This window comes from Carica papaya, chromosome 2, assembly GCF_054855325.1.
Source record: "Carica papaya isolate Zhongbai chromosome 2, ASM5485532v1, whole genome shotgun sequence".
NCBI lineage: Eukaryota > Viridiplantae > Streptophyta > Magnoliopsida > Brassicales > Caricaceae > Carica > Carica papaya.
In genome coordinates this window covers 33,672,719-33,695,604 of record NC_142310.1, presented here as the reverse complement: position 1 = coordinate 33,695,604, position 22,886 = coordinate 33,672,719, and the positions used below count along the sequence as shown (strand labels likewise).

The window sequence follows — 22,886 nt, the reverse complement described above, 5'->3', positions numbered from 1 at the left end:
AGAAACAAATTTTTAGATAACTTGTCCAAAGTAAATTAAATGCGTGACATATAAAAGAAACTTATCAATTGTATGAATATACATATATATATAGTTATAAATTAAAAAATATATTTAATATGGTTGAATACGGTCGTAAGTTTTTCAGTAAAATATTTACCAGTTATTATAAAGTTTCTCCATTGAGACTACAGATGAACTGAAGCTTAATTCAAGTCTTTGTCAAATTGAATTGTAAAAAAACTTGTGATTAAGCTAAACCTTTATTTATTTATTTTTTTTTTGGGTAAAAGCTAAACTTAAATCTGTCTGTGTATGAACTAGCTAGATAGCGGTTTAGATCGTAGTAAATCTTACTTCTAAAATTATTAATTGTTAATGGTGGTGCTAATTAAGTTTGCTCCTACAAGTTTATATTAGTAAAATAGGCAGTGAGTATTGGTTTAGTTTTAACCCTAATCATACATGAAAAAGTTAACCTCACCGTCTGTCATCAAATTTTTAAATAGAAAGGAAAAATCATGTAACTCACACAAACCATTGAATATAAGACATCTCTCCCTCCGACTTTGCCTCTTCACTCCTTAAAATTAACAACTTAAAAATAATTAACATAAAAAACACACACACAAATGAACATCCCTCCTTTTTCCTCTCTCTCCCACTCCAGTAATTTTCTTTTCCTCTTTCTCCTCGTCTTCTTTATTTTCTTTTACATTTTCACATTCAATCCTATAGAAAAGTTGGAAAAAAAAAAAAAAAAGAAAAAAGAAAACTCATGAAAACATCAGGCTCTCTTGTCACCTTGGGGATAATCGCAGCTTGGTATTCCTCAAACATTGGCGTGTTATTACTCAACAAATACTTGCTCAGCAACTACGGATTCCGCTACCCTATCTTCCTCACTCTCTGTCACATGCTGGCTTGTTCGACGCTCAGCTACCTCGCCATTTCTTGGCTCACCGTCACCCCAATGCAGGCCATCAGGTCGCGGGTGCAGTTCTTCAAGATATCCTCTCTGGGTCTCATCTTCTGCCTCTCCGTCGTCGGCGGCAACATTTCCCTCAAGTATCTCCCCGTCTCCTTTAATCAGGCCGTGGGTGCCACGACGCCGTTTTTCACTGCGGTTTTCGCTTACCTGATGACCCGTACAAGAGAAGCCTTCCTTACCTACGCTGCCCTCCTTCCTGTGGTTGCTGGTGTTATTATTGCCAGTGGGGTAAACATCTCGCGTTATTTTCTTTGTTCTTTTTGACATAATCTGATTTCAAAATTGGTTCCTATCGGCCATTTTACTATTTGATGTTGATTGTTTGCTGTTTGTGATTATGCATGACGAGGGAAATCCTCAGCAACTTTTGAATAATCCAAATATTTTCTAGACAGAAATTCATTCGTTTAATATATAGAAATTAATTATAACATACTAACAAATAATTTACGAATAAAAATGCACCCAAATATTGTCTCTCACTCGAATTTATAATTTCTTATAACAAAACGAACGTACCAATTATTCAACTAAACCCATATTAATATAAATCAAAATGATTCGACTATTTTTAATTAGCAAATTCGATTTGTGTTGATTTTTAACCATCAATGGTTACTCACTCTGGCTACATTTTTATAATTTTTAGCCATTATTTATTGCATGTAGATACTTGTAGTTACCAGTTCTTTTTGCAGGACCGTGGAGGCATATGTAATAATGGTAAATGATGGTATAAAATAACAACAGTCGGTAATAATCAATAACTAAATGCGGTAATACAATATAATGCTCATAGGATAATTGGGCATATACAATATAGCAAGTCAGAGACGAAAACTATTAATAGACAAAAACAAAAAAAAAATACAATGTTGGTACCTGATTTGACTGTCATTTTCATGGTTGAAGGGAGAACCGAGCTTTCATCTCTTTGGGTTTATAGTATGTGCTGCTGCAACCGCAGCTCGTGCATTCAAGTCTGTGCTTCAAGGGATTTTACTCTCCACCGAAGGGTAATCAACAATCCCTACACTCGTTTATTTCCTTAGTGGAAATGCAGACTGTATGTATATATATATATAATTGGTGTTATCTTGATTGTGGGTTATTCTTTTATTTTCATTAGAGAAAAGCTCAATCCCATGAACCTCCTCATGTACATGGCTCCGGTAGCTGTTACTGTTCTCATTCCGGCTACTGTCTTGATGGAAGGAGACGTTGTTGGGATCGCGGTTTCTCTTTCGAGAGATGATGTGAAGTTCTTATGGTATTTGCTTTTCAATTCACTGCTAGCCTTTCTTGTGAACTTGACAAATTTCTTGGTCACAAAGTACACAAGTGCTTTGACTCTTCAGGTTATTTCCCCCTGCTTTTAACTTTTTAATCACTAGAAGTTTATGTTGTTTTAAGCTGTATTAGGCATCTTAATCTCTAATTAACTAAATATCAATTATTTACATAAAAGTGAGTTATTTTAGTTATAATTATATAATTTTGGATTAAAATTTTAGATATATATTTACGAAATAATATTTTTTTATATCCGAAAAGTTATTTTTATGTTGTTTTAAGTTGATGTGTGAATACCACTAATTTGATGGTTGGTGGTTAAAATTTTTAAATTTTGTTTAAATGTTATGAATTTAAACTTTATTGAGAATATAAAATTCATATTTTATACGTGTATTATAAGAATATAATGACTGATTCAATGAATCTAATAACTTATCTTATTAGTATTTTATTAAGGTCGCGATGAACAAATTAGACTTCTTTCTAATGAGTTATAACATATTCGGACGAAAGAAGCATTTTGTGACCGTCAACATCTTTTAGTGAAGATAAATACAATGGATTGGAAATGTTCGGACTTCATTTTTTATTTACTGAAAAAAAAAACATTAACATTCAAACTGTTTCAGAAGATCATCATGGAATATAAGCTATGACAATGAGTTTTTTAGACTGACGACTCTTGTTATTCGCCTGATTTGAAAATAAAAAAAACTCAAGAACTATGCTTGGTTGGTATTAGTTCCTATTACGGGTTCTTTTTAAGCTTTCTTTTTGTCATTCTTTTAGGGTAATGTTTATTCCATGGCACTGAGTTTTGAGGTTCTGATTACGGTTACAATACACTGGGATTTTCCAGGTGTTAGGAAATGCGAAAGGAGCTGTTGCTGTGGTTATATCCATTCTGATATTTAGAAATCCTGTATCAGTTACTGGAATGATGGGGTACACCATCACAGTTATTGGTGTTGTTCTCTATAATGCAGCAAAGAAGAGGAGTAATCAAAGCAAATGAGGCTTCCTCCAACCTTCGTCTCAAGCAAGGCAATGGAAAATTCTCTCATACCAAAAATGCATGTTCATTTAGTATCACACTTTTATTAATAACTTGATAAAATTTTTATTTATACCAAATTATTAATAAAAATGTGATACTGCATGCATCTATCTATAGCTGCTGCATAAAAAGAATTTCTCTCCAGCAAATATACGTGATTTGACTTCTATATAATGTGTATATTTTCACTTGTTTATCTAGAGCAGCACCCTGGCTGGCATAATTTTGCAGGTGTATTCATAAGGTAGTCATTCATTTATTCTTTTGTAATACCATAATATAAACCTCACGATTCTTTAGTGAATCTTAGTTTTCATCGAACTTTGTCATCGGTAGTACCGAAGTTAGTATGTACCGTTTAATGTGATTGCCTTCAGTCTTACTAAATTGAGCTTCTAAAGTAAATGCTAGCTCTTGAAGCAATCTTAATCTCAAGATATGTTCTCAAAAAATCCAAACTAAATTGGTTTCCAGATCCTAAACTCTCATTAAATACATTGCAACAGGTAGTAGTTATATCTTGTTATAGAGTCAAAGACTCATTCCAATGGTGCTTGCAACTGATCAAGCTATTCACATCAGCATAAGATTGATTCAGTACAATTCTCACTTCAAACGTTTATAGTCAGATCTAAAAAATGAATCAAAAACAGAACTAAACAAGTGATCATTCAACTGAGGAGACAAGGAAAGGAAAACAAAGTAGTGCATTCCTCTTCAAAGAACATTTAACAAAATAATGCACATGAATACAAGCCTTTGTAATCCCTATAACATCCAAATGCTACTACATCCAAGACTGAGAGTCAATTTAGAACACATTCTTCACAAATTCAGCACATCAACATAAGAATGATCTCAGTGAAGTTCATTAAGCCTACAGACCAGAGTCACACCTAGCTCGCTTCACCTTCCTCCTCTTCAATCTTGGGAGCCAAGTAGAATCTAATATAACCCATCTCCGCAACCTTGTACTCAACCACAACTGGCAGGTCGGAAGACAAGCTGATAGTTACTGTGTTCGACAATGGAGTTGCCTTTGTGAAGGAGTTCATGTACCTCAGTGCAAATGTCAAAGACACGGGTTCGTTCATCTCAATAATTGTAGCCTCTTCAGGCTGCAAAATTAAACACAAAAACCAACAAAATGTTATGCTAAACACATTACGATTCCCATAATAGAACTAGTACCATAACTCGTAACTAACATGCCACAAGTACATACTTTATCTACAGTGGTATTCTGCCGAAGGACAATGTTCGCAGTTCCAATATCACCTCTTGTAGAAAATTTAACACCTTCTTTTGTCACAGAGATAACAACTACAGAACACAAAATTGTAACGTCAAGTTCAAGCACAAACAGGAAACCCAGTTAGTAATTGTAAGTTATAGAGAAAAGAGCATTTGGGTAGAATTACCTGTATCACCAATACTGCTAAGGTCTTTACAAATCCTTGCAAATTCAGATGAAGGCATCCTAACTATGGCATGATACTCTGCCTCGGGAATTCCAAGGTGCTCACTATCGATGTCCATCAGTTTCATTTCAAAATCTGCGATCTTGTCTTGTGCTTTAATTCATAAACCAAGTGAAATGTTCAGAAAATAAATGATACAAGCCAAATCCAATATCTTGATTTTAAGCACAAATCAAACATTTCTCTACCAAAAAGGGTAGCTTCCATGACAAGTTGAATCCAATATCTTGAATTTACAGCACAAACTACACCGTTTTTCTTGCAAGACAGATAGTTTGCATGTCAATTGTCTTTCAAACCTAAACAATGGATATTTTTATGGAGACTCAGACATCATTTCCTTCATTTTCCAGTATTTTCCCAGAGAATTGAAAATCTTTTCAACCAGTAACAATAGTGATAAAATGAAACACCTAGCACTTCAATCAATAGGAATTTCCCCACAACTACAGAATTCAATAAAAAAAACCCTAACTAACAGTAAAACCCTAATTTTCCAACATAAAAAACAATTGAATCGCGAAAAAAACATTTAAAAAATAAAAATAATTATAAAAATAAAAAACCGAGAAAAGGGCACATACTTGGGCTCTCAAACATAAAGGTGACAGTATCACTCCCGTCATCAGCCTTGATGGTGATGATGTCATCATTTCCAGCACACTTGAGCATCTTAGACATGTTGTTAAGGTTCATTCCCATGGAGATGTTCCTATCGCACCTGTAGTGCTCAAACCCCTCGGATCGAAGCAGCAGCGCCACCAGCGCAACGTGGCTGGAATCCATAGCCTGCAGCGAGAACCCAGTGGCCGAGCAGTCAAAGTTGGCATCGTTAACCAAGTCCTTGATCGCCTCTAGCACCTTCTTCAACAGAGAACCCTGTACTAGCCTCAGCTCTAGCATTCTTCCTCTTTTGTGGATAGCCGGAAATCAGATCTCGACGATTGAGATTCGTTAGGGTTAGGGTTTGGTCTCGTTTGAGAGAGGAGGAGAGAGTTCCGGAGAGAAGAAAACGGGATTTATATAGTGCGGTTCAGTTCTGCGCGTGTTTTTAAAACGTTGGGGGTGCAATTGGCGGGATTTAGGGCGGTTTAGTTCCCGCGCATGGGTTTTTGGACGGAAATGATTGTATGTCTCGCGGTGTACGGGGCTCATGATGGACCTTCAATTGGGTTTGTTCACTTTATATTAGGCCCATTAAGCCCCCAATTTGTTTTGCTTTAATTATATTCTGAAAACCAAAAAATTAATTAATTAGTAATCAAAATAAAATATTCATGCCCTAAAACTATGAGATTAGATAAGATGGTTTTGCCTAAAAAAATTTAAAAATAAATAGCAAATAAAATAAAGAAATAAGAAACATGTATTATTTAAATGAGAAAAAAATGGGTTTATTAAAGAAAAAACAATAATGGAAATAAAATAAATAAACGGAATAAATCAAATGGTATTTTAAAATTTACAACATACAAATATTTTATATATTTGTTAGATTCTATATAATAAACATTGAATGATATAATATTTTATGAGTTTAATCAGTAATATTTTTCGATAAATTATTTATTTTTGTTAATAATGTTATAATATAAGTAAAAATTTATCTACCATAAATATATATTATACATGAAAAAATATTAAATTAGAGTAAAGAAAAATTTATCAGAAAAAATTAAAAAATAAAATGGCAATTTTGAAGAAATCTAAATAAAAAAGTAAATTATAAAAGAAAAAATAACTAAAACCAATACAAATTTTATTTTCAAATGGGTTTTTTATTTTAATAAATAAAATATTAAATATAAATAAATTTAATTAAAAATTAAACAAAAAGAAATATTTGAAAGAAAAAAAAAATAAATGCCAAAGGAAAAATGAATAAATAAAATATAATAGGAAACAAAAAAAAAAGGTGAGGATGAAAAAGGATTAATATATATATATATTAAAAATTATGAAAACTTAAAATTAACCACCAACAGAAAAAGAAAAAAAAAAAAAAAAGTCAAATACCAATTAACAAGAACCAACAGCTGCAGCTGATACATTTAGGAAGATTAATTATTATAATCTAATACAAATGATGAAGACGAAGAGAGGGACAGTGACAAGGTCATATATCGAATTAACTCACTCATCAATGGATGCTAATGAAGATTTCTTTTAATCTTCTTTAACTTGTTAATTACTCTTCGTCAACCTCATTAACAACAATAATTGGAAAAACCCAACAATCCCAACCGAAGAAAGTAGCCTATCCATTCTCAAATCTCTGGCTTTCCACCAGCTTTCTCTCGCAGCTATCAATGGCAGATCTCAAGCCCAGAGCCGAGATTTCCTTCATTGAAACTTTCCTATGCAGTGCTTTCGCTGCTTGTTTCGCCGAGGTACTAGAGACAAACAACACAAGACGCAGCACAACACGCACACACACACACCCCTCTGCGTTATTTTCCTTAGCTTTATGATCTGGATTTTCTGTGTTTATGGTGGAGAACAATGTGAGAAGCTAAAGATGTTAAAGCTTATCAATTTGTTTACAAACAAATTCATGGCGATTGGAGGAGTACTGTGGCTCCTCGTTTCTGGGTTTTTGATGGTTTATATGAAAATGTACAATCTATTTAGGAAGTTGAGGTGGAGAGAAACCCTAAATTTTGTTTGCCTTTTTTCTTATTTCGGTGAAATGGGCAAGGAAGAAAGGGGAAGATGGAAACGGAACGTTTCCGAGCTTTTAATCCAAGATGGAACTCCAATGTTTCTGCCCAAATTCGTGGAATCCAACTACTTGTTTATTATGTCTATGTTCCCACTGGATGGGGAACCGATTTTGGATTTTTCTGGATTCTGCAACTTTCTTATGAATATTCATTTTTCAAATACAATTTCCTTTTATTTAAATGTTGCTATGAAGTTCTGTTAATTCTGGTGATCAGCGAATATCATCACATAAACCTTGTATTTGATAATCAGTGCTTATGTTTTAGATCAAGCATCATGATAACGTTCATAAGCTTCAATGCTACATTACCTGTGTTTTAGCCTGAGCTATGAAATGAATCTTTCACAAGTCATTTGGGGATCACGAATTATTGCCTGTTGAATTCTAATTTGTTCATCTTTAGTTGTCTAATAATGTGAATCGTGAACAAGAAATTACTTTTGTTTTATAATTTACATACTCCAGTTGGAGCTTGATGAATAATGAAGAGATGGAGATCCTTTACTTCTCATTGTTATTCATGGATTTTGCAGTTCTGTACCATTCCGTTGGACACTGCAAAAGTGAGGCTTCAGCTCCAAAGAAAAGCAACTACAGTGGATGGGAGCAGTCCGCCTAAATATAGAGGTTTGTTGGGTACAGTGGCTACCATTGCCAGGGAAGAAGGTTTGTTGGCCCTCTGGAAAGGGATTATTGCAGGATTACATCGTCAGTGTATTTATGGAGGCTTAAGGATTGGATTATATGAGCCTGTAAGTTTGTATGTCAGTTCATGCATATGTTCAATTTTTAAGTGGCTCTTTGGTGGTGGATGATGTGAATGCATAATTTGCTTGATGGACAGGTTAAGGCATTTTTAGTCGGTGGTGATCTTGTGAGAGATATTCCTTTGTACCAAAAAATACTTGCAGCTTTATTGACTGGTGAGTGCAGTTTCTCAGTGCCCTTGTGCTGTAAGATTGTTAGAACTTAATTGACATCTTGTTTTTCTAGTACATTCTATAGCCATTGTTCCTTGTTTTTTGATTCATTGGGCAAATAACTTAACGCCAAACTCTAATAAGGAGAATGCTTTATGTCAAACAGGGGCTATTGCGATTGCGGTAGCTAATCCAACTGACCTTGTTAAAGTTCGACTTCAAGCTGAGGGAAAACTGCCGGCTGGGTTGCCTAGGCGTTATGCTGGGGCTTTGGATGCTTATTTGACCATAGTGAGACAGGTTGTTTTCTTCTAGTGCTTAAATATGGTATCTCATATCATATTTTAGCTTATTTAGATTTTCCAAATCAGGAAGGACTGGCTGCCCTGTGGACTGGACTTGGGCCTAATATAGCACGAAATGCTATTATAAATGCTGCTGAATTGGCTAGTTATGATCAAGTGAAACAGGTAAGTTTCTTCTGTTTTGAGTTATTACATGGTGTAATCGTAAGCTGTTGCTGTGGCTTGCATGCAGTTGTTATGATATCCTAATATCTTTATACTTATGCAGACAATTTTGCAAATTCCAGGGTTCACAGACAATGTTCTAACTCATCTCCTAGCTGGTCTTGGCGCAGGTCTCTTTGCAGTCTGTATTGGTTCTCCCATTGATGTGGTAGGTTTTCATTCTCCATCTTCCTTTACATTCAGCCCAAAGGTGGGAAAGGGGGGTTGGAGGGGTGGAGAAGATCTTATAACTCACTATTCTCTGCTTTTTTTTTTAATCAGTCATAATCTTAATGGCCCATAATCAGTCAAAAACTGCTACGAAGTGTATTCAGTATGCATCGTTGCCAGATGCAAATCATTGGAAAACATTTAAAAATTGGAGTATTTGTTAAAGTTAACCAGAGCAGCATTAGATTTTCAGTTACCGCCTACAATGCAGCTTTTACCACTTTGGAATTTCACGGAATAGGATGGCTAATGCTCAGAATACTTGTGGCCTTACATATCCTTAATAAGCACAAGGAAATAGTAAGAATCCTGATGAGCGCATCCAAAATTCTGATGATATCAATTTATGTACATAAATCTGACTCTGGAGATTGATCCTCCAAATGCATTGCGGGCAATATAAAGATATAACAAAGGATATATTTCTTTGGTTGTTTGTTTCTGTTAATTTTGAAGCATTTTCATTTAAAATTATAATGGTAATATGCTTATATGGTGTTATGTGCATTGAATTTGACTTATAGAAATTAATCCTGCAAATGTGGTATAACCTGAATGCATTGCATGTAGTATATGGTGGTGATAGTGAAAAAATTAGCTGTAAAGCATTTTTCATATGCTTTATCGTGTTGAGCTTTTCAGTCAATAATGGCTTGGATGCCATGTCTATTATGTTCCAGGTGAAATCTAGAATGATGGGGGATTCTGCCTACAAAAGCACCATAGATTGTTTCATCAAGACTTTGAAGAATGAGGTGTGTTTATTATCTCTTAAGTTTTGGAAGGTCAAAATCAAACGTGGCAACTCTTAGTTTTTTTTTTTTTTTTGGGCTAATAATGGAGTATTGTCTAGAGAAATTAATTGCTTTTGTGATTGCCTGCTCTCATTAATTAGAAGATAGATATTCATAATATACAGATTTGTTCTTTTTTGTAGATGGAACTTTTGTCCCTGTAAATTTGTTAGAAACTTATAAATTGATTAAACTAAGTTCATAATAAAAGCTACTTGGATCATGAGGAACAGCTAATTTATGGCAGCTAATGTATCACAGGGATTTTCTGCCTTTTACAAGGGATTTCTTCCAAATTTCAGTCGGCTTGGAACCTGGAACGTGATTATGTTCCTGACCCTTGAACAGGTAAGATTTAGAATTCAATCATCATTGTTCCTTTTTGGATTTTGATTTAAGTAAACAAAGAACTAAAACTGAGATGACCTTGGTCTCTCTCTCCCTCTCTATATATATATTCTAATTTGATTCAGTTATTCTCTACTGAGTTGTCATATCTGTTTTGCAAATATTTGAAAGCACAAATTTGTGTTACTACTGCATGTACTAGTCATTTTATCTTAACCTACTTTATAGTGATAGCCATTCTGCTCTTTCTCTATAACACATTTGGCAATCTCTGAAATTTCCATTGACAGGCGAAGAAGGCTTTTGTAAGGGAAGTATATAATGATTGATTTACAGTGATGGAAGCAGGAAGAGATATTTGGCAATTCTCTTCAACTGAGTGTTGCTTTATAAGGGGAGATAAAGTGGTTATGCTTGAAATTGTTTTCAAACCAGATCTAGAGAGCGAATACTCTTCTTCCTTGGTATATATAATTATTTTTGTAGGCAATCAGATCTACATAGTCATCAATTATATGGGCAGTACTTAGTAGTTGTTTCTGGCCCATCCATTGTCATTCTCAGAGTACTTGAATATACTGCTAGCAGGATTAATGATGTAAGATATGTAATTTTGTGGGGCTTGCTTTCAATAAAAATTTTGCCTATTCTTTGGGACTTTTGGTTGCGGAGTTATGCGCCCTGCATCTGCATTAGTCCTCTTGGATAAACAGTAATAGAAACTTGATATTCATATGGGCAATCAAACACATTGTTTCTTACTCTTTTTTCGTCATATATTGTTTTTGTTTTTGTTTTCTTGAAACACAAAAAACTCACAAATTAAGGTGACTAGTGCACCGTGGAGGTTGTTCTGGCACGCTAGGTTGTTTCCCCCTTTGCTTATTCTATAATTTTTTGTAGCATGAGTGACTTCTAAGTATTGTGAATACAGAACATTAGCTTAGCTCTTAGAATTCATGTTTTCACATGATAGTCCAATTGTTATTGGCCCCCCTTAGCTCATAACCAGAAGCTTGGGGAAATCAATTTTATATAAAAAGTATATCTTTGCCCTGCAGAATGTGTAGATCAGATGAACCAATAATTTGGGTCAGTCAAGAAATCCTCTACAGGGTTTTCCGAAATTCTGGAGTTGCAGATGTTGAAATTACGTACAAGCTTGAACATTAGTGAACCCTAAACAACATCAGCAGCCTAACTTTTTAAGAGTCCCTAACTAAGTTTCAACCCTGAACAGCAGAAACCTTGGACTCTGTTTATTAGTAGAGAATTATCTAGAGTTTTTATTTTCTAAATTATATATGCTTTTTGTACACCAAAACATCTATTGTTGTTAAAAGTGAAAATAAAATTTAAAAAATGACAGTGAAAATATGTCTTGAGTTTGAAAAAAAAAATGGTCTTTTCAAACTCCAGGCATTTTTTCATTGTCATTTTTCAATATTATCTCCATTTTTAACAACTACACATATTTTAGGATTCAAAGGCATAAATTTAGAAAATAAATACCCAAAGCAGTTTTCTACAACTAAACACCTAACATCTCTGGAGAATTAACTCACTTATACTACGTTCTTGACACCAAGTAAACCCTAGCCTTGACAACCGATCCGGTCCCTAGCTTGAATCCGGGAGTGACAGGGAACCCGACAACTTGACCTGCAGGCAACTGGCCGCTGGAAAATTTGATGACACTCTCCATATACTGTGGATGCAACTCAGCTCCTCTACTTGCCTCAAACTGACTTGGCGCAGGGTCAAGTGAGAATGCCAGCAAGTGGAGTAACCAGATTGCCTTGGCCAACCCTAAGAACTCACCATAAAACTGAGTTCTGGGATGATTTCCAGCCAAAACCAGACGGTGCTGCTCCAAGTCTCCAAACAAAGATTCCTCCATCTTGGGATGAACTATGGCTAAGTACTTCTTGGTGCAGAATTTCCCGAAGTGGCAAGTGGGCAAGATCCCAAGCAGCTCAACAGGGTCCATGGCCTTCATGTCCCGGAACTGAGTGAAACAATCTCTGCGATACTGATCTGGGTTTAGTAGCGAGGACAGACTGCCATCCATGTAAAATGTCTCGTGATCAAATCCTTGGAAGATTTTGCGAGAAACGTAAGACTCGAGCGCATACTTTGCATGCTGAGTTGCAACAGCCGAGGGAATAACAGATGTTACATAGTTATGATTGCTATTATCATTAACGGCTGCAGCAACTTCAATGGAGCGAACTGCGGCAGAAATGTCCCAATGAGCAGCTCGCATGAGGGAGAGCAGCAGTGATGTAAATGACCTCAATGCCTCCTTCACCTGAGTCATCGTTACTTCAAATAGCTCTGGCATTGGCGCTGCTGCAACTGTTCAAAACAAGGTGCGTTAAAACTGAAAATCCCCCATCCATCTAGAGTCTTAACCTAGTTCATTAAACATGAAAAAGCTACTTCCCCATGTAAGTTTTGGCACAAAATTGTTGTGGTGAGTCAAGATTTGCGGGCTTTCTTACTTAGAAAAGCTCCGGTTCCTAGTTTGGTTAGCCAGAAAAGCGTGAGAAAATCCCTCCAGAGTCCAGACCCAGTTCATTAAACATGAAAAAGACACTAATCCATGAAAATTCTGGTAGAAAATGGTTCTGAGGAGTTAAGATTTGGGACTTTTGTTAGTCCTCAAAAGGTTCCGATTTCTAATTTGGAATACTAACCGAATCCATTAAAGGAAACAGAAAGCAGCTTTTGAAAACGAACTGTAACAGAGTATTTCTTCACACATGGCGGGATGTTATTTGCCCCAAAACCTTTTTTAATAGAGCCAAGTAGTTATTTCAAATTTAAACAGTATTTTGAATGGTGAGTGAAAGCGAGAGAGCAAAGAACCACGAACCTTGACTGCAAATGATTTTTCTCCTGGAAAGAGACTTGCCCTTCTTGCCACCACCGACATTGCTAAGAGTTGTTACAGTCATCAGTTTCTCCTTCAAATTCTGAATCTCCACCTCTTTCGCCTTCACCTCCATCTTCAGCTCCTCCACAGCTGCTTCGTACGGCGCCACCAACTCTCTCAACATTCCTCTGCCGCCGCCTCCGCCTTTCCGGCCGATAGCGAAGCTGCAACTCCGCCGGAATCTCTCACGCAGAACTCCAATCTTCCTTAGCTCCGCCACTACTGCGACGTCAGCAACCCTCATTCGCTCCGGGTCCCAAGGGCAATGAGCATCCTGTAACCCAGCGTATGCTCGCTTCATCGCCGAAACTGCATCGAACACCTCCTCCATTAACGCTCCCATCTCCAACACTCTCTCCACGCTCACCTCCTCTCTTTCCTTCCAAACCGCAACCCTCTCTTCTCCTTCTTCCTCTTCTTCGGAGCTGTACGCATATTCTCCCTTGTCTCTGATGTTGTTCACAGCAGGACTTCTGGTAGCATCGCCGGATTCGTGCCTCCCGGTGACTAGAGGATGCAGCAAGCAGGAAGCTGCCACGCGCTGTATCAGATCAGAGAGATTCGAGACTTTGTTCGCCATTTCTCCTTTTCTCCTCGTCTTCAACTCTCCGTTACCACTGCAACATAGATCAACGGAGACCGAGAGTGAACTCAGTGAGTGAAGTAAATGACTCAAATGCTTCGAGCATTTTGTTATTCCACGTGTCAGTGACTCAGTGGCAAGTGGCAAGCATGACAGTGCGCAGGATAAAATAGTGCTATAGCCGTTGACGATAGTAAAAGCTCTCTGTTCTTTTTTCCTCTCTCTCTCTCTCTCTCTCTCTCTCTCTCTGTTCTTTTGTCTTTTTTCTCGTTATATTTTTATTAAATTATTATATATTTAAATTTGACAAGTTGACCAGAAAAGAAAATAAAAAATAAAGAAAAATTTGAAATTAGTTTAAACTGGCAGACCTGTGACGGTGGGAGGTGTTGTTCTCGGATCTCAAAGAGAGCTTGGTTTGGTTATGGGTCGGATCTCTATTGACCGAAACGGAGTACCAGAACCGCATGTCTTTGGCTTCGGGTTCGGGGCTACTCCGGTTGCTTTTCTTCTTCCTGTATAATCACGGTTAATATTAACGGCTAATATCAGTTAAATTATTATATATTTAAGATAAGATAATAATCAATTAATTTTTTTTTTATTTTGACGTATAATTTTAGAATTTTTAAGAAATAAAAAATGGTAGTAAATTCAACAGTTAATTACAAAAATGAAATAAACTTTATTTGTCTGAATATATATAATAATTAAAGAACAAAAGGACATTATTTTTAATTAACTACGTATATGTATGGTTAAATAACGATGCTAAATTCACTCAACATCAAAATATTTTGGGTCCATGTATGTCTGAAATTAATTAATTAGTCCTAATCACCTATATGTATATATATATGTATCACCATGTCAGCTAGCAAATTGAATGTTTCATAAGTTGACAACATAAAGTACGTATACTTTAATAAATGCATGCATGGCACTGCAGATAGCAAAGCTCGAGGGAAGTTTATGTAATTCACACACAAATACAAGAATTACGCCCAGATCACGGAATTACCTACACACACACACACATAGATATATATATAGAGACCGCTACTCCTGAAAGTAATTAATTTATTACCTGGGATTGGATCGTGATGAACAGATAAACATGCTAGGGAACATCGTTATTGGGTATGTTTCAAGTACTAAGCAGATAGCTTCGTTATTGAAAGAGAAGGATGAGAGGAGAATGGAAGAGATATAGATACACTGAAGTTATGATGCTTTCTTATATATATAGTGCATGTGTGTGAGTGTGTACATATATGTATTACGTATAGAAATAAGATAGGAAAGTTCGCTAGTAGCTTCTAATAAAGGAATCGCCCATAGATATAACCAACAAAAGAAAGATGTTCGATTTGACAGGCACTTATCCAAATTTTTGTATACCCTGTAGTTTCCAATTATTTCTTCACGCGCATGTATATGTATAGTTAACTTATATATAATAGTAAGAATCATTTACTATATATAAGCTATAAATAATTTATGACGAAAGTTTCACTAAGCTTAAATAAGATATTATCTCTTTATATATTTTTTATTTTTAAAAGATTAATTAATTTACTTTGGAATAATTTTAATTAAGAAGCAATTTTCCGTATAAGTTCGAGTTATTAGGAAATTAATATTTTTATTTTTTAAAAAAAGAATTATATTAAATTTTTAATTCGTTATTATTTTTTTAATTAAAAAAATTTAATCATTATATGATATTTTTTTGATAAAAAATATAATAAACTCATTAAAACTATATATATATATATTTAAGTATATATGTATCATACATAAATAAATAATTTTTTTAACTCTTAAAAATGTTTTAGTATAACTATGTCATGCAATAATTCATGTGTGTTCATATAGGTCGCAAGCAGAGTCATGCTGTGAATTATGGTGTCAAGATGGTGATAATTCGAAGACTCATGCATGTCAAGCTGTGATTTGTTGTTTTTCATATGTAAGTATGTGGGTATAATAGTGGATAATAGACATGTATATACATATATATTATATCGTTAAGTATATATCTTTCGATATGGCATGCATCCCCTTCTGTCTGTCTTAGATATGGAGCACCCTTTGTTTCTAATTTCTGGATATATATATACACTCGTAGTTAAAATTCTATCTAAGATATACATTTCACTTTCTATCTTTTAGCTAGTAGTAAAAAATAGAAGAAATAATAACTAGTTATTTTTACGACGATGAGGATGAATAAGTAATATGCATATATATATATATATATATATAGCAATATATACGTGTGCATGTACTACGCTTTTGAATTTTGGCGGAGGTGTTTGGAGCAGGAACCTTTTGCCGACATACTCCATGGTTTAAATTTAAAGACGAAAGACATGACCATTCCACTGTAACAGCTTCTTCAAATTTTGTTCTCTCTCGATTTTCCTTATTACCATATATAGACTATATAGTTAAACTATATATGTATGTATGCATGCATGCTATTTTAAGATAAAAAATTATTGTACCATATATATGATATGAATTTCACGACCTAATCTCAACCTAATTACAAACTCTAGAATTCATTCCGATGCAATTGACTACATATTGGCTTATTTTTTATAATTAATTATGCTATTTTCTTAAAGATTACATGACTAATTCTTCTATGTGTGTATATATATATATTTGAGTTTTGTGGGGGACTGGACAATTTTCTCCGGTCAACTTGTCTTATTCACGGCCCCCATGTGTCGTACCATGTTTAATACTTTTGAATAATTTGTTTAGTTAATAAGTATGTATATTTTAACCTAAATTTATAATTTTTTATAAAAAAATTAACGTATTAATCATTTAATTAAATAATAATTAAAAAAAACAGAAATAACTTGAATAATATAATTACACCAATTCTATAATTATACAATTTTTATCACATATATTTAATAATTCTCTGAAAATAATTAATGTAATCAATTTGGTTATATTAAAAGGATCAAGCATATTATTATGTAATTATTTATAATATCTATATACAATGTATATGAAAAATGAGATTCCATTATTTTTAATTTTCTATTATTTTATTTTATTTATCAAACAAATTACTCCAAATTATGATAATCGAAATGCACATGTCTTGTCTTTGGCAGTTTGATAATTAATAAATATTTTAATTAATTTTCATAAATTTTTTTAATGTCTAAATAATAAATTAAAAACTTTTGTAAACTTAACATAATCTCTCACCATTAATTATTCTCACATTATATATATATACACACACACACACACACACACACACACACACACACACACACACACACACACACACACACGTACATACATATGATTTTGCCAACATCACAAACATATATATAGGGAAACAAAAGTGAAAGTAGAAAACGAAGAAAAGCGTAATCTATATATATATATATATATATATATATATATATATATAGACATAGTATAATCGGATGTATAATAAATCATATTCTTCTAAAAGCATGTATGTATAAATCAATTAATAACCGCACCCAAATATTTTCTCTTCCAACTTTTTTTTTTTAAATGAAGTTTTCTTCCCCAACTTGTAGCACGTACATACATACACATGTACATATGTAAATAAAAATAATATGTAGTATTTTTCGATATATACTAGCATATATAAACATTTGTTATTCTATCGTTTATGGGCAGGCTAGTATAGGGCCTCTTTGCGAAGTTAATTATTTTAAACTGTCACTACAAAATATTATATTTTGTAAAAATAGTTATAAATATTAATAATATAAAAATTATTTATTTTTTAATAAAATATTTTATTTTATTATTAAACTTTACATTCATAATTTAAATATTAAAAATATAGACTCAATAATTTATTATAAAATATAAATTTTACAATTCACTTTTAAAATATTTTAATATTCAACATGCATAACGGGTTTGACAATTATTTTAAATCTTGACGCGTATGTGATTGTATTATTGTCTATATAAATTTTCGAGTGACAGTATTATACGAGGTGGAGTTAATAAAATAAGTTTTAAAAGTATACTTTGTGTTTTGATTTTCAACACCAATATCGACTTAAATATTTTCGTAATAGTATAGATATTTCGGAGTATTTATCTCTAAATGAATGAATAGGGAAGGTAATAAAATGTATGGATGAAGAGAATAGAAGCACTTATAATGAATAAACGAAGAAGAAGAAGAAGAGGAATGATTGGGAATAAGCTTACGGGTATCGCAGCATTCCAAGAGTAATGCACATGCAAGGAAGCATCTTAGTTTACGCAACACACTCCTTCCCCTCTTATAACTTGTTGTGGAATGGCAACTTCCTTTCTTCCAACAACTTATATATATATATATATATATATATATAAACATGCATACGTTCGAGAACGATGCTCTTTTCATGAGCACTAACCAAGCATTTTGGTGGCAAACACGTAGGGCCTTTTTAAAAAAATTAATATGTACGTAAATAATTTTGAAAAATATTAGTTATAAGTACATGTATTATATAAAATGAAATTTAGATATTATACACTCATTTTAAAATATAAAAATAAAATTAATATGATAATAAAAATAATAGTTATTTATTTAAATTTTAAATTATAAAATAGAAATTAAATTTTAATTAACTATAAATTATATACGATATAATTTTTAAATTTAATAACAATTTGTTAAAAAATTTATAAATATAACAATAGAGTTTGATTTTTAATTAACTAAAATATAATATTTTAAATTTATAAAAATAAATATCTACTTCCCCAATAATTGTAACTCCATGTATTTCCCTAACACAAAATAGAAATCTATTTTCCTAATACTTGTACCTCGATACATATATACACCACGTCAAACACAATAGAAATCTACTTCCCTAATAATTGGACCTCCACATATATACATGTGTGGGTACATATATATATATATGTGTGAAAGCAAAAAGTTTTACACCCACCATGTGCCATTGGGTCACGTCTAATTAGGTGTCACTCGTTTCAAAAATTACTGAAAAAATGTATATGATTGGAACATTTACATAGAGTTCATTAGTTGATTTGATGAAGCACTATAATAAAATAAGTATTATAATGAGGGTTTAAAAATTCTATTTATGAAGAATGACATACAAATAATATAAAAGTTTTAATGAAAATCATATTATAATTTTCAATAAATTTTATTTTCAATTAAAGTTTACAACTTTTTTTCGATAAGTAAACATACTAAAATATATAGTTGTAAAATTGAGGACATGGGTAAAACTAGTTCAAGTTTGTATTAAATGAGTAAATTATAATTAATTTCATATATTAATAAATAAATTTAGTAATTGAAAAATAATAAAATAATTCGTTTAAACCCGAATGTAATTACAATATTTCTATTAAAATTTTACATATACATATTTTTTTATAAAATAGAATATAACCCTCTTTCTCTTTTGTTTATAAAGAAAGTAGATTAATTATTTTGTTATTTACATAAAAGATTATATTTTTAGAACAAGTTTTTTTAACCTTGTAATTTAATTTTTATGTCTTGAACTTTTGCTAATGAATGTACCTTGAAAAACAAATTTCCTATTCACAACCTTATTTACTATTTATGAATAGTAATTTATCAAAGTTTGACCCAACAAGTACAATTATCAATCTTGACCATATATAAAATTTGTTACTAATAAGCTCCCTAAAAGTCTAGACCTAAATAGTAACCTCAATAGTTTATTTCTGGTTTTTTTTCATCGACATGCTTAGGTTAAGATTGCGCAAATAATTAACGATAAATTTTTTATAAAACTCCTAATATGTACTCATGATTGTCGACATAAAATTAATATCCCGCAAAATTTATTACTACAGATAAGTCGATAACCTTATAATATCAATGTATTGCAATCAAGCATTGCATAATTGATTAATGTTTAAGTGATAATCAAATGATTAATTGATTAGTTAGGTATTTATACATTCAATCACTCAATGATTTGGATGGATAATTATTATATATATATATATATGATAGTTACAAGTTCACGTGAAGAAAAAGTTGGTGCATGATCATGTAGGGCATGATAAATTTGGGGGAACATATTAGAAAATATCTTGTGTTGATTTTTTGGCAGTATCATTTTGGAGGATTATTAACAAGACAATTTAATGTACAGGAGAATGCCTAAACCGGATTATGGCAAATTGGGCCTTGGGGAACCCAGCTAACCGCCCAAATCTCACTGTTAAAAAAGATCTCCGGAAAGCATCATCTTTTCGCTCTTGATAAATACATTAAAATATACGGTCTGATTCGACTTAAAACTTGTTATAAATAAAGTGAAGTAATAATCATTCAACGAATATATAATTTTTTATTTCTTAATTAATTAAAATATAAAAATTAATTATTTATTAGTTTAATAATTGATACGTATTTTTATCTATATGAGATCATGAATTTAAATTAAATTGTACTTCCGAATGTGTTTTTACTTGAAAAATTATTTATATTATATTATGATTAATATATACGTATAAAATAATTAATGAACGTAAGAATTTACTTAAATAAAAAATATTAAAAAAATAGGATATTGATATATGTTATTGTTTCAAAATCTTTATATATATATTTTTATTTTTTTAATTTAATTTAATTATTGCATATTTGGAACAAAAAGTTAGGAGTGTAATTAACTTTAAAATTTGTTTTTCATTAATTTTTTTTCAATTAATTGTAAAGATTTTTAAATTAATATTAGATTTTACGTTAGATTTTTTATCAACAAATAAGTTTAATATGAGATTTGGTGTGCATAACAGACTATCAATTTATCAGAATCGTTTAAAAATGATTAATTACAATTAAATAATTATAAGTTTTAACGCATCAAATTTAAGTATAAATTTTGTAATATGTATAAATATTATATTTGTAATTTTTTTATTTTATGATTGAGAAAATAAAAAATAACAAAAATTAATAATATAAAAAACAGTTATGATCCTCAAATTATTTCGTAAAGTTTTGTTTTATTTACTGTTATTCCATGAGCAACGAAAATTAATTTAATAACTGCGTATCAATTTACAAAATTTATTATATTACGTGAATATTTTTTATACTATGAATTTAAATAAAATTTTGTGTTTATTATATTTGATTTAGTATGAAATTTATTTACAATTTTTTTTATTTTATTTACTTTGGTTTGATTTAAGATTAACATTTTACTCTTACCTTTTCACACGATTTCTCTTGTGATTTAATTTTGTATAGTCCATGCGAAAATACACCTTAACATCTCTCTCTCTCTCTCTCTCTCTCTCTCTATATATATATATATATTTTATTTGCTTGGTCTGATGTGACGAAACCTAGTAAGTTTGTTTTGAGCTTCTGTCTTTTGTAAGGTTTTGGGATTGTTGATTTTTAAGCGTAGTTTCCTAATTTTAATTGTAAAATAAGTAAATTTAATATCCTTTTCGAATTATTATTATTATTTTTTTCATTTTCTATTTTTTTAAATTTTGATCTTAAAACTCTAAATATAATTACCATTTTGAAAAAATTGCAAACACATTTCAGAAAATTTCAAGAATTGATTGAAAACTTCACATACGATTTGATATTCTAAGTGCCAATTAAGAAGAAGAAAAAAAAGAAAAAAGGAAAGAGTAGGAGCTTCATCTTTTATCAGAAATGGAGATATTTCTTTGACACCAAATGCATGCATATTGTCGCATGTGCATAAGATATATAATCGTGGCCATGGTCTTGAGAAGATAACATATATATAATATATAAAATATATATACAAACACACACACACACACATATATATATATATGTATATGAACATGAAATTCAATGGAAGCTGTCAAGAGACATGTGTATTATGTACCATATGCCATTATGTATATGCTAGAATCCACTTGGAAGGCTTGGCGTGTTTCTCGGTTGTTCTTCTTATTAATGAGCCTTTTGGATTGTCTCCATGTATATGTTGTCTCTTATAAGTTTATTTCTTTTAATTATTATTATTTTTTTTCAGTTTTGAGATTGACTTGGGATGTAATTCGAATCGTCAATAAGATGATATATATATATATATATAAATGTTTTTAGAAAATAATAATATACTAAAATCTATGTGAATTTATAATATAAATATTTGAAAAAATAATATATCAAAACTATGTGAAAATAATTTGTGATGTTCAAAGTTTTAGTAAAGGGGACATATGAGTTGATACCTATTATAAATATAATCATTGTATTTCAAACTTTAGTCCATTTTTTTTTTACTAAAAACTAATATTTAGAGTGTATCTGTAATATCTACCTAAGAAAATAAAAATGAACTTAGAATTAGGACTTAAATGAAACAAATGAGAAACAAAATAGGAATAAAAGTATAAATAAAGGGAAGCGGAAGGGGCAAAGAAGATTAGAAAAATGGACGGCCCAGATCGAACCGTATGAGAAGATCAAATGACTGAGATTTAATAAAGAATGGACGGTCCAGATCGAGTTAGTGAGATCTAACAGTCGGGGCGAATAGGTATAAAAGAAAAAAATTTAGGGTTTCTTTTTATTTTGAAGAATAGCCAAAAAAGAGAGAGGGAGAAGAGAGAGGAGTGATCGGGGAGAAGGAAGAAGAGAGAGGTGCAGGGAGGTCAAAAGAGAAGAAGAAGGAAAGGAAAGGAAGAGGGAGGCCAGAGAAGGAGAAAAAAGAGAATGGCCAAGCGGAAGAGGAAAGAGATGAGAGGGTTGCACGGGGAAGCTAAGAGGAAGAAAGAATGAGAGGGAAGGAAGAGGGAAGCCAGAGAGATGAAGGGAAATGAGAGAAAAAAGAGGAAGGAGAAAAAAAAAAGAGAAGGGGTCGAGCGAGAAAGAAAAAGGGAGTCAAAGAGCGGGCGCCACGAGGGAGGAAGAAAGAAGAGAGGGGCGGAGGTAGGAGAGTGTGGAAGTTGAAGCCGAAAGGAAGAAGAA

At 32.2% G+C, this 22,886-nt stretch overlaps 4 protein-coding genes across 5 annotated transcripts; 2 read left to right on the top strand and 2 right to left on the bottom strand.

Annotated features, from left to right (window-relative positions):
- Positions 1-731: 731 nt before the first annotated feature.
- Positions 732-3,766, top strand: LOC110809999 (putative sugar phosphate/phosphate translocator At5g05820). Its single transcript, XM_022036023.2, has 4 exons — positions 732-1,219; positions 1,904-2,007; positions 2,121-2,349; positions 3,147-3,766. The coding sequence occupies exons 1-4, from the start codon at positions 779-781 to the stop codon at positions 3,300-3,302; spliced, it is 930 nt and encodes a 309-aa protein (XP_021891715.1). The 5' UTR covers positions 732-778; the 3' UTR covers positions 3,303-3,766.
- A 217-nt stretch (positions 3,767-3,983) lies between these two features.
- On the bottom strand, positions 3,984-5,855 carry PCNA2 (proliferating cell nuclear antigen 2). The gene is made up of 4 exons (XM_022036062.2): positions 5,410-5,855; positions 4,766-4,918; positions 4,570-4,667; positions 3,984-4,462 (listed from the first exon to the last, which is right to left on the bottom strand). The coding sequence occupies exons 1-4, from the start codon at positions 5,726-5,728 to the stop codon at positions 4,241-4,243; spliced, it is 792 nt and encodes a 263-aa protein (XP_021891754.1). The 5' UTR covers positions 5,729-5,855; the 3' UTR covers positions 3,984-4,240.
- A 1,053-nt stretch (positions 5,856-6,908) lies between these two features.
- UCP2 (uncoupling protein 2) lies at positions 6,909-11,009 on the top strand. The gene is made up of 9 exons (XM_022036061.2): positions 6,909-7,215; positions 8,084-8,302; positions 8,395-8,473; positions 8,637-8,770; positions 8,842-8,940; positions 9,044-9,148; positions 9,891-9,965; positions 10,266-10,352; positions 10,643-11,009. Exons 1-9 carry the CDS (start codon positions 7,135-7,137, stop codon positions 10,679-10,681), a joined length of 918 nt encoding a protein of 305 aa, XP_021891753.1. The 5' UTR covers positions 6,909-7,134; the 3' UTR covers positions 10,682-11,009.
- Positions 11,010-11,439: 430 nt separating this feature from the next.
- GIL1 (glucose-6-phosphate isomerase, putative (DUF641)) lies at positions 11,440-18,191 on the bottom strand. Of its 2 annotated transcripts, none has more exons than XM_022036059.2 (4): positions 18,113-18,191; positions 14,245-14,388; positions 13,231-13,907; positions 11,440-12,710 (listed from the first exon to the last, which is right to left on the bottom strand). In XM_022036059.2, exons 1-4 carry the CDS (start codon positions 18,154-18,156, stop codon positions 11,923-11,925), a joined length of 1,653 nt encoding a protein of 550 aa, XP_021891751.2. In that variant the 5' UTR covers positions 18,157-18,191; the 3' UTR covers positions 11,440-11,922. The 2 variants fall into 2 exon arrangements, with proteins under 2 accessions (XP_021891751.2, XP_021891752.2); XM_022036060.2 differs by lacking the exon at positions 18,113-18,191 and adding an exon at positions 14,961-15,115.
- Positions 18,192-22,886: the final 4,695 nt, after the last annotated feature.